Source organism: Cheilinus undulatus, linkage group 4 (assembly GCF_018320785.1).
Source record: "Cheilinus undulatus linkage group 4, ASM1832078v1, whole genome shotgun sequence".
Lineage (NCBI taxonomy): Eukaryota > Metazoa > Chordata > Actinopteri > Labriformes > Labridae > Cheilinus > Cheilinus undulatus.
Window position 1 is genome coordinate 11,119,093 of NC_054868.1, and position 11,738 is coordinate 11,130,830.

The window sequence follows — 11,738 nt, forward strand, 5'->3', positions numbered from 1 at the left end:
GTGGATGTTGTTAAAGTATTACTCCTGCAGAATCTACTCTGTGTTTTTATTCCAACTCTCGTGGTGGCTGGTAATAAATATGGTTACTCAATAAAGAGGACATTTTACTATTTTTGAGTAAAATATGTTTTTCTCTGGAAAAATTACTCACCAAATTTTCCTGTGTAGGCTTTCATATATTGTGCTAATATTTTGCAGATGGATTTACATGCACATTCACACATACACAAACAGAGCAGAGAGAGAGAGAGAGAGAGAAACACACCCATAGCTTGTGGGAGGGGAGAGAACTGTGCCTTTGTCTTGGTCACGAGCTTTGCACACAGTTCCAGCTTGTAATTCTGCGAGTCATCTAGAGTTTGTTGCACTTTCATAAAAGGTATGTCATGATAAAAGGAGTTATTAAGTGTTTAGGTCGAAATCCTGTTTCCTTACAGTTGTTTATGCATTTATTCCAGACTGTAAACTATTCTGCCTTCTCTTATTTGGACACAAGTGTGTCCAAATAACTTACTGTTGAGAATATTTTTGGTCTGTGTATCATTTTTCATTTGTTATGGCTTTAATTATGGAGATTGGCTCACATATAAAGGCTTCACTGGGTTTCTACGCACTTGAAGAGTTAGGTTTCATTTCTCCTTGGCAGCCTCACTCCAGCAGACATCATGGCCGATGTGGATCAGGGTCAGTTTTCTCTCATGAGTCTGGAGGACGAGCTGACCTGCAGCATCTGCCTGAGCACTTTTGACTGTCCAGTGACCCTCCCATGCGGACACAACTTCTGCCAGGACTGCCTGCTGTCCCACTGGAAGGACTCCTATAGCTGTCCTCAGTGTCGGACCCTTTTTCCCACCAAACCTGAGCTGAAGAAAAACACTGTCCTCAGCACTGTTGTGAAGACCTTCAACTTGGAGTCCAACAAAATCGAAGCCAACCAGGTGGTTGAGGAGAGCAAAGATGAGAAGAAAGAGGATGTCATACGTTGTGATACCTGTATGGAGGCAGAAGCGTCTAAGACCTGCCTCACCTGCATGGCCTCTTTCTGTGAGGAGCACCTGCAACCTCACAGGGAAAATCCAAAGTTTAGTGTCCACCAGTTATGTGAGCCTGAGGACATGTCTGAGCGTGTCTGTGCTGACCACCACAAGCTGATAGAGTTCTTCTGCAGCGAACATGGACGTCCAATCTGCAGCCTCTGCCTGCAGCAGGTCCACAAAGGCTGCCCCTTCATTTCTCCAGAGGAGCAGAGGAGCCAGAAGGAGGTTAGTCTTTGACATTATTGGCACAATACAGACAGTCACTTACCATGGTGTAGATTTTCTGGTTTTATGCAAGGAATAAAAGTGGCAGAAAATACAAGGTTTGGCTGTGACAAGTAAAACTTTATAGCAACCTGATGAAATGGAGGATAACATACTTAATGACTTAACATATGTAAATTGTTACAAATTTTAAACTTTTCAAAGCCAGAAAAATCCTTGATTTTTATGGAATCATCAGAGACCCTGTTCAAACAATGCATTACCAGGAAGGGGGCATTCAGATACCAAGTGGTTAACTTCCTTTTGCACTGAAATGTTTTTTTTATATATATCCTATTGCTCAGAATGCATACAGAGGTTTTCTGGGATTCCTTCATCCAGATTGGATTGGTTTTGTAGATGCAATGCATACTGGCACATGCTTTAAAGATGGGAATATCAGCTCTTAAAGTTCCAGGTTATTTGCCTTGCTCAGTGATAAGCCTCTCAAGATGCTCATCATTTTGTATTTTACCTTATTTTGTCCTTTATTAGTGAAATAAGATGAAACCAGTGGCACAAAAACATTGAGGACAAATGGCACAAAATTAAATAATAATAACAAACAGGGTTATGAACAGATGATGTTGGATACTGGTAAAACTGATGGCAAAAAGACTAAATTAAGCGCATTGGCTGTGCGCGTTGTGAATGTCTGGATGCATATCTTGTGTAAGAAGATAATCTTACATAAAAAGACAATCCTGCCGGCTGTTTCCACTGTGTCGGTTTGTGTTGAGCTTATGCAAAAAAAATTTTAATTCTCATTAATCTACACTCAGTGGTGGAAGTGTAAACCACCTGTTTCATCATGCTAGGATACAATATTGATATTCTGGGCAATGATCAATTTTACAATATCACAAAATCTGCCACAATACAATTTTGAATTGATATTGGAGCCTGGATCAATATTAGAAGATTTTATGCACATATTTCACAAAATAAGGGAATTATTTACTGAAAGGTCTCTGTATTTAATAAAAAAAAATCTTGACAAAATGGAAGATGTTTGGCACAAGACTCTTCCAAGAGCTGGTGATCCGGCCAAACTGAGCAATAAGGGGAGAAGTGCTTTAGTAAGAGAGGTGACCAAGAACCTGATGGTCAGTCTGATGGAGCTTCAGAGATCCTGTGTGGAGATGGGGCACAGCCTCTCCTCAGTGCAAAACGCATGACGTCCTGTTTGGCTTTCATTCAGCATCTTTTACAAACTTCAAACCGACAAATTTTTCCAGCTGTAACATCAAGCTGCAACTTTACAAAAATGAAAAAGTGAAGGGGTCTGAATATTTTCTGAATGCACTGTATATATACTGTACAGACAGGGGAGTGGCAGCAGTGCTAGTCTTGAAGGAATAAAAGGCCAGCTGTTAGTTTCAGCTTCTTTTATATACTTTTGCAGTCCAACTTCCAAGAGAAGCTTAATTTGCTGGATGAGAAGATTGAGAGGACTGAGGTGGTTTTGCTTCAAATGAAGGACACACAGAGCAAATTAAAGGTAACTCTTCACAACTTCAAAGAAAACAATTCCACTAGCATTAAATAGAGACCATGATGGGTTACTTCTTGTCCACTCACCCCTGCATTTATCTATGGCTCCTGTTGTCTCCCTGGTGTAGGATGCATCAGCCAAGAGAAAGATTTCATTGGCAGGCATGTATCAGCAGATGAGGGATTTGCTGGCCGCAGAGGAACGGGAGGCCCAGCATGAGGTGGACCGTGAGCTGGAGATGGGTCAGATGAAACTACAGGACTTCACAAAGAGGTTTACTGAGAACGCTGAGAAGATGAGAAAAGCCAAAGGAGATATAAGCAGTCTGCTGAGTCAGTCCCAAACTCTGGCATTTCTAAAGGTGAGATGACGATATTCCAGATAGAATGATGGATTTTCCAGCCAATGTTAACTCTTAAAATTTAAATTATCATTAACACTGTTGACCACAGAATGACTAATATTTATGGCTGTCTGAGTAAATCTGTGAAGGGAGTTATTATCAAATTGTCCCCTGAGATTAAGTGAAAGGGGGAATATGCACACAGACAGGTGTGTGTATGGCACTTTGTAATAGTTTTGGGGATAAAATGTAGATCTGTGAATTATAGGGGACAAAAGGATAGTGTTTACAGTAGGGATATATGATATAGGATTTTCGCCAATTTCTGATAATTCCAAAATAATTTAAGCCTATACGAACACTGATACCAGTATTTGAATGGAGTTTAGACCTACAGCTCCAGTTTGTAAAACACACAATTTAAAGTTTGAGGATGAATAAACAAAGAAATTTCACTCAATAAAACAGATTTTGAAGTGTAAGGGATGATGATGAATAAAGTAAAGACTTCAGTTAAATAAGGTCATTTGGTCTTGCCGAAAACACTGCTAACTTATTCTGACAAATATTTTCCACTACCAATAAATTCTGGTATTTTTTATTCATTTTTCTTATTTTAGGGGGACTTTTCTACCTTTATTTAGACTTGACAGTCGAATAGAGACAGGAAACATGGAGGGAGAGTGGGGGAAGACATGCAACAAACAGCTTAGAGACCATGAATTGATCCTGAGACCAGTTCGTTTAGGATTACTGGGTCTGTATGTGGGTGCCCACTCTACCTGCAGAGCTAAACCCAGATACTTTTTAAAATCATGATTAATATAATTGTTTTTGGTGGTATTATACGTAAGGTTACGCAAAGCTCTTGTAAACTTGAAACAGTATTTCTTATTCAAAGGCCAAAAAATATTTAAAATTTTCATAAAACTTAATTTTACCCCCAATAAATGCATTTTAACTTTATGTCGGCTTCACATGGAAATAGGCAGCAGCAACAAATGTAATGTTTTCAATTCATTATTTCAAACTGCAGTTTGCTGTTAACACCGCAGCAACAACTATAAACATCACCACAGGGCTACTGCAGAAAACTGAATAATTAAAATGAAAATGCATTACTGTATAAAAAAAGAAATGTATATATCTATACATCTATATCTATGAATATCTACCAAAAAACCCTCTTTACATAAGTAAAACAATATTTCAGCTAAACAGGATATATCTAGGAACTATTGCAGTAGGATGCGACAAATGTGAATATTTAAAAAAATAAAAACACTTAATTTCTTGATGTGGGCATTCACAATAACAGCACTTGAGGAAAACAACAAGTTAGGACTTTAAACTGTGAATGATTTTCTGAAAGTATCGCATTTATCATTTAACCTTGCTTTAGAAGGAGCTGATATGTTTACAGTCAACCTCACTGTCACTCTTTACAGCTGCTTCTCTGAATCATTATGGACTTAAAAAGAGTAAGTCATGAGTTAAAAAAGCACATTCAAACAGTTGTTTAAGCTGTTGTAATATGAACAGATGGACTGTCTTGTGCCAGCTGTTAATAAAGCCCTAGACAGGCCTACGGAGATGAGCACTCGCTTCATATTGCTGTTATTACAGACATCACACTTCTGGAGGAGAGAACAAACCTTTTACCTCATTACTGTCATCACACAGACACAAACAAGTGATGGGTTGTTATCTGACTGCTTTTTAGAGTCAGAGTGAAATATGATGATTACTGGACTGAGACTGAGTGGTTGTCCGTTACATAGCATTCTGCTATGCTAACGGCAGCACTGTTAACGAAACGCCATGGGGTGCATTCACAGCCCAGTGAAGATGTCAGAATTTGGACCATTGATGTAGATTGGCGTCTTGGTTCAATGTAAGATATGAAAATGTAACTATCAGACCTGGTACCAATATTAGAATGAATTCGGCCCATCTCTACAATATTGGTTGTAAATAAAAGCTCAAATATCTACCCATATCGATAGTATTGTGCATCCCTAGTTTGAAGTTATCTCATAATTAACTGGTTGTGAGGGGCCGTACAAGCAAAAAAATGCCAAGGCCAAATTTTCTTGCCTGTCCAGCACTGTTAGGGTGATTTAATGTTAGAGAGCCTCATCTCCCAGTGTGCATAACATTTTCTTCCAGTTTTTCAATAGCACCCTACGCACTTGTACATTTTTTCATCTACCTTGAGCAAACAGCCATCCTCCTTTATTGAAAATTGAATGGCAGCTATTGCAATATTTAATGGGATTAGCAAATAAGTTGCTAATTAAGACATGTTTTATTTAATTAATTTAACTTGCAGACACAGCATGTTGGCACTGAAGTATTTAATTTGTCTACTTTTCTGGGTTTTTTTTTTTTAGTCTTCAGAAAAAAGGAAAGATACTGATACCGACAGGATACCACACCCCACATGTGCTAGAGCCATGTTGTACCAAACTTTGGTGTTTCTTCCTGTTTTTCCTCACAGGCCTCATATGACTTGCCAAGGGTTGTAAACTTTGACCCACACCCCCCTCGAATCACCCTGGATTCCAAGAAGGTAACTGCAACTCAGGCCTTTGCTGCAGAGCTGAAGGAGTATTTGACTGAGATCCTTAAACAGCCTGTTGAAGCCAGACTGCTGACCCTTAAACCAGGTGGGGACATTTAAATGCATAAAGAAAAGTACTGCTTTTTTGGACCAGATGATACATAGCCTTACTGTAACTCTACATTTGAAAATATTGACTTTGTCATCATTGCACAGCCTCATTTACAGGTCATAATCTTTCACTGTGCAGCCTGATAACAGGATGCAATAACCTTTACAACTCTTTAATGTGTTAACAGCCTGACAGTGAGCTTGGCTGATGCACCAAGTACTTGACGCAGTCATTTCAGTGGAAACGATACAACACAGGGCTGGTGTTTATGTTCTAGTCCTGTTTTTTTTCCAAAAATTCAACATTTTTTGGATATCCATAAAAGCTGTCCACTTTTCCATCTCACTGATTAAATAAGTTCTCTACAGATGCGCTCTGACACATCTGATAGTTAATGGGTATTTTTTCCAAGTAATCCTGTTTATATTTTTCTTATGTTTTCATGGCAGATTTTCAAAATGATTCCTTCAAGATAATAACTAATTGGGATTAAAATGGACTTTGGGGCTGCACTGAGTGACATGGAGGGCTGCATGTGGCCCCTGGGCCACCAGTTGCCCACCCCTGATGTAAATTATTTAAATGATGATTGGTATAAGAGACAAAAAGAACGAATGTGCATTTAAATAATGTTTTACATTCACTATTTACCTTACAGATGAAAAAGCAGTGCCTGTCTCAGGATCTGAAAGCTCAGCCAGGGCTGGACCTGAATCTGGTATGTTCATCTCTATTAAAAACATAACGCAGAAAAACTATAAAATATCAGAACCATGTCTCATGATTTCTGTGGAAGATCAGGATCAAGGCCCTGCAAGGCTTTTAAAATTGTGACTAGATTGTCATTGAGACAATTTAGCATCTTACAATCAGGACTCAAACTTAGGATTTTGACTTTTAATTTTATACTTTGAGCATTTCAACTTCTCATATAATAATTTGAGATTTAAGAGTCATAATTCTAATTTTTAAGTCATATTTTGACCTTTTTAACCAACTATTTTGTAATTTACCTCATATTTTCAACTCTAAACTTTGACTCCATAATCCCATAGTTTGACCTTTTAGACTCACAAAAACATTTTCATATTTTAACCTTTTAAAGTCATGGTTTTGACTTCTTTCTAGTATGTTTACCTTTAAAAAACAATATTTTTCAATTTCATGTTTTGACCTTTTTGATCTAATAAATTTACTTTTCTCAGATTTAGAGCACTTAAACTTATCTTTTCAACTTTTTAAATGTCAAAATTATTGATCATAAGTGCTGGGTTAGGGACTGTCACGTCTGACTCTAGAGTAGTGTTTGTCAACTGGTGGTTTAGGACCCAAAAGTGGATCACGAAGCTGTTTGCAGTAGATCACAACTGTTGGCCTGGGGGGAAAAGTCCACGATGTACAAAAGCCCCAAGCTTTATATATTGATTTTTATTTTACTTCTTACTGCCATCAGAACAAGAGCATTATGGTGATTTATTTTTGAGTTCTCATTTTATTTAAATCATCTTGGAAAAGAGAGCTGTTTTTTCACACTTCTAGAAAACAACTAAATTTAAGTTACCACTATGAAGCACCTTTGTTTTGTTATTTCACTGAATGAATTTTAATGATGAATATTTTTCAGAAATTGTGGGTTGCAGTTTGACATCAAGGTGGTGGTGGATCCTTAGGCTAGACCAGTTCAGAACCACTGATCTAGTTCATAGAAAATTCACTGAGATATCCCAGAGTGGAGCATTTACCATGGAAAAAGTCTGGAAAAGCCCTAGTTTGATTAATGCTCATATACATATCTGTGCATAGATTAGCTTTTTAAACTCCCAGTTTGTTGCTGCATTTGTGTTTTTTGCGTACTTGAATGTATTTGTGGAGAAAGAACAATCATCATTTTACCACATATGTAATATGTTAAAAAAAAAAAAAGATGAAAAACTAGATTGAATCACACATATCTTTACAATGTGAAAGGGAATTTTGGGCTCAATAATAAAAATGTTTCAATTCAATCTCTCTCTTTGAAAAACTACCAGATTCTTCAGAGCAAAGGAATCCACCAAGGTCCCACAGTCCAGGTCATCCAGCCATCCAGCCGATCTATCAACCAGTTCCTGTGCCGGTTTACATTCACAGTCCACAAGCAGGCTGGAATCCACACCAGCATGCACAGTCCACTGGTCCTCATAAGGGTCCTCCTTTTAAAGGAGGACAAAAGACAAGTAAGACATTAACGTGCAAACACACCTGAGATATCAAATTAGTGCACAGATCTATTGATCACTGCAATCCATAAGACAATGTGATCAGTAGAAAATTCCCCACATTAAACTAAGCATGTATCCAATGACTTATTCATTTATCATGATTTATTAAATCAATCAACCAGCCCACCAACAACACACACAAATAAACAACAAAACTCAGTAGTCATCCGATTAAACTAAGCTTTCAGGATTGTCCAGACTTCAGATTTTCAGGAATGTCATGAAAAAAAGTCAAAGAAAACGATATCAGCTGTACACAGGACAAAGCCCATCAGCAAGTTCATGAAGTAGTCCTGAAGAAGGCAGCAAAAGTGTGAAACGGCAGCCAAAACTTGCATTCTGTTTAACTTTCCAAAAAAATTTTGAGATTCACTAAATGGAGAAAAGTATTTAGAAGCTTGACTGTTACACCAACAGGCACTGTGATGATGTTGGAGTTGCCCCCTATTTGCATCTTTAATAGCTTCCAGTCTTTCAAGGCTCTCCACAAGATTTTGGAGTGTTTCCGTGGTAATTTGTGCCAATTCATTCTGTAGAGCATTTAAGAGGTCATGCACTAATGTTGAATGAGAAGGCCAACCCTACAGCCCCCTACTATTAACCCCTCTCTACCAAACTTCACAGCTGGCACAATGCAGTCAGGCAGGTAAAGTTCACAAGCCATCTGCCCAACCGAGACTCACCCATGTGACTGCCAGAAGTGTGATTCTTTCCCCCCACCCTTGGTATTGGACTTGATGATGTGAGGCTTGTATGCAGCTAATCAGTCATGGAAACCTGTTCCATGAAGCTCCCACTGCACAGTTTTTGTGCTTACATTAATACCAGTGGAAGTTCAGAACTCTTCAGCTATGAAATCAGCAGAGCGTTGTTGACTTTATGCACCATGTACCTTAACAGTCATTCTGTAATTTTGACATGGTCTTCTGCTCCATCACTGTTGTTCCAAAATGCTTACACTTTCTAATAATATTGCTTACAGTTGACTGGAATTCCCAGCAGGGATGAAATTTCCCATACCGTCTTATTGCATCACAGTGCAATGCTTGAAGCCACTGAGCTCCTCAGAATGACCCATTTTGTTTTGCAATGTTCCCAAATGGAGACTTCATGGCTAGGTGCTTAATTTTATACACGTGTGGCAACGGTTCATATTGAAGCACCTGGATCTAATACTTATCAGGTGTGGCCAAATATTTTTGTCCATATAGAGTATGTTTCTGAGGTTGTTGATGTCATTCAAGTGAAATAATGTATTTTGGCAAACCTTGCTATGGCATACTATGATATGGAAATGCTTTGTCACTTTTTACATTCTCCACCATGTTTGCATTGGGGATAAAATTCAGCTGATACTGTACTTTTTTTCCTTGTGTTTCACGTGTTCTCTTTGATTCTTCCTGTTGCAGACAAGAAAAGTGATCCCGGTCACAAGCCGTTCCACAGTATGTCACACACCTCTCTATTTCTATTTCTATTTCTCAGTTTACATGAACGTTTAATATTTGTTTTCTTTTACACCATGTCTTAGATAGGTTAGTGTATTTCTTCGATAAATCACGATATGTCAACCAAAAATATATTTAATACATCACTATATAAAGAAATATTTAATATTGAAATTAAACTGGATATTTCGAGGCTTTGGTGATAGCAAACAAAGATTTTTAATGCTTACTTTTTAGTTTGTTTGTTGGCAAAATTGCACTTTAAAAAACATCTATTTTCTGTGCTCATCACTGAATGGCTTTTCTGAATTTCCTCACAAACACACTTGATAAACACACACTAACATTTTAAATTTGTTTAAATTGGAGCACTTTTTAATTTGTGTTAGTTTGTGCAGATTTATCCAGAGTATTAAAGTACTTTAGCTGTAGTTAAGAGGGCCAAGCCAGTTTGCAGTGTGTTTAAAAAAAAAAGTTTGATAAATGAGTCATTCTAACAGAGAACATTCCAGAAAAAAACTCAGCTTACTTCCTTGCAGATCCTGAACTACCTGTGTGCCAAGATGTTTGACAGCTGAAGAATATTTCTATAACTGTGGCTTAACTGTAGATAAAATCATACGCTTACACTGTTGTATTTGTGAGGATCAGTTAAACAACTGATTAAATTACAATAATTGAATAATATAATTTGTTTTTTTGTTTCCAGAACAAGACAGACCTCCTAGCGCACAAGGTGGGGGTAAACCGACTACCAAAGGGTCTGATTCCACAAAAAAAGACCATCAGAAAAGCCACCCTTCATCAGGGAAACCCACTAAAGGCCATCCACAGCCTCACAAAAATAAGTAAAAGCAGTAGCAGATGTTTGTGCTCCTGTGGGTGAAGGGCTATCAGTCTATCACATGTTGGTGAGTGATCTGGTGGTTGCATACTCACATTTGTCTGTAAATGATTAATCAAGTGTGGTTCTTGGAATTGCCTCAAAAGGACATCTCGGCATGTTTCATTGCAAAAGAAAGATTGTAAAATTAGAACAGAGTTTCTTCATTGTGATTGTTATCTTCTAGAAAGAAGCTAGGGTCTTTGATGAAGGATAACAGCAGTTTATCTGAGCTGATATTCTTCATTCAAATGATCAGATTAAAACACAAAGACGCAGTAATTGTATATAAAATATTTATGGGAATGTCTTCAAATTCAAAAGATCACTTCATTACATTCAGTTCAATCAAATCCATTTTCTCTGTGACCAGTTGTAACAGCTTTACCAAACTGTCTTTTCTGCTATATGAATATGATTGTGCACAATAAAAGCATGTTTTCCCTCTGACAGTATACTTGTACTTCCTTTAGAGCAGGGGCGACATAAGGCTTCCTCTTAGGTGGTCAAACCTGGTCATTTTTTTGCACACTCCTATCAGCCTTAAGAGTCTCTATTTTTAACAAAAGCTTAACAGCAATGAAATAAGCATATTTAAATATGTTAAATGATAATAAATGGATTTGTGCAGAAAGGAGCAAAATTAGTGCCAAATTCAGTCTGCATTAATGGCCTTTTTTCTACTTTGACTAAATGATTGAATAAAGCAACAGTGATTAATGAGGAGGGTTCATAACAACAACACAGTCAGGTCACTTCAGTAGTAACCAGAAAATAAGCTATGGTCTTCAGCACACTAGCAGCCAGGCAGAGGTGGAAAGTAATTACCTTTACTCAATTTGGAATCCATATTTTTAAGTATATTTTAGGGGGAAGTATTGCACTTTATTACATTTTAAAAAGCATCCATTTCTGAGTAAGAAAAATCAAAGACTTCCAGCTTTCAGTGTCATGAAACATGCCTGTTTGGCTTTGACTGCAAATGACGATCAGTATACGACTCCACATCACAAAACAGCTGTTGCATTTCAGTTTATTATTAAGGTGTGACTTCACCTGAACAACCTGGTTGGAGATTTATGTCCCTACTGAGAAGTGATGTTGAGTTGGTGTGGCTTTGGTTCATTCAACGGACAAGCCTACACCATCCTAAAGCAGATTTTACCGCCTCATTTTTCATGATATTGAAGCTTGAGTTCATAAACTCAGAGAGGTTTTTCATGACTGAAATTTGGCCTGATGGTTCATAACAGTGTCCCTTGATACTAAAAACCTAAAATCACTATACAGGAACTTTAAGTACATTTTAACCAAGGCAACTGTACTTTTACT

The 11,738-nt window shown here is 37.7% G+C and overlaps 1 protein-coding gene across 1 annotated transcript; it reads left to right on the plus strand.

The window, feature by feature from the left end:
- Positions 1–10,853, plus strand: LOC121508888 (E3 ubiquitin/ISG15 ligase TRIM25-like). The gene is made up of 10 exons (XM_041786020.1): positions 1–70; positions 199–379; positions 647–1,262; positions 2,707–2,802; positions 2,924–3,157; positions 5,640–5,808; positions 6,473–6,532; positions 7,845–8,030; positions 9,485–9,520; positions 10,233–10,853. Exons 3-10 carry the CDS (start codon positions 666–668, stop codon positions 10,373–10,375), a joined length of 1,521 nt encoding a protein of 506 aa, XP_041641954.1. The 5' UTR covers positions 1–70; positions 199–379; positions 647–665; the 3' UTR covers positions 10,376–10,853.
- Positions 10,854–11,738: the final 885 nt, after the last annotated feature.

Bases quoted from the DNA above. Each gene is read 5' to 3' on its own strand.
- LOC121508888 (XM_041786020.1), top strand. From the start codon at position 666: ATGGCCGATGTGGATCAGGGTCAGTTTTCTCTCATGAGTCTGGAGGAC. The intron at 3,158-5,639 runs GTGAGATGACGA...TTTTCCTCACAG, and splicing joins AAACTCTGGCATTTCTAAAG to GCCTCATATGACTTGCCAAG. The intron at 5,809-6,472 runs GTGGGGACATTT...TTTACCTTACAG, and splicing joins ACTGCTGACCCTTAAACCAG to ATGAAAAAGCAGTGCCTGTC.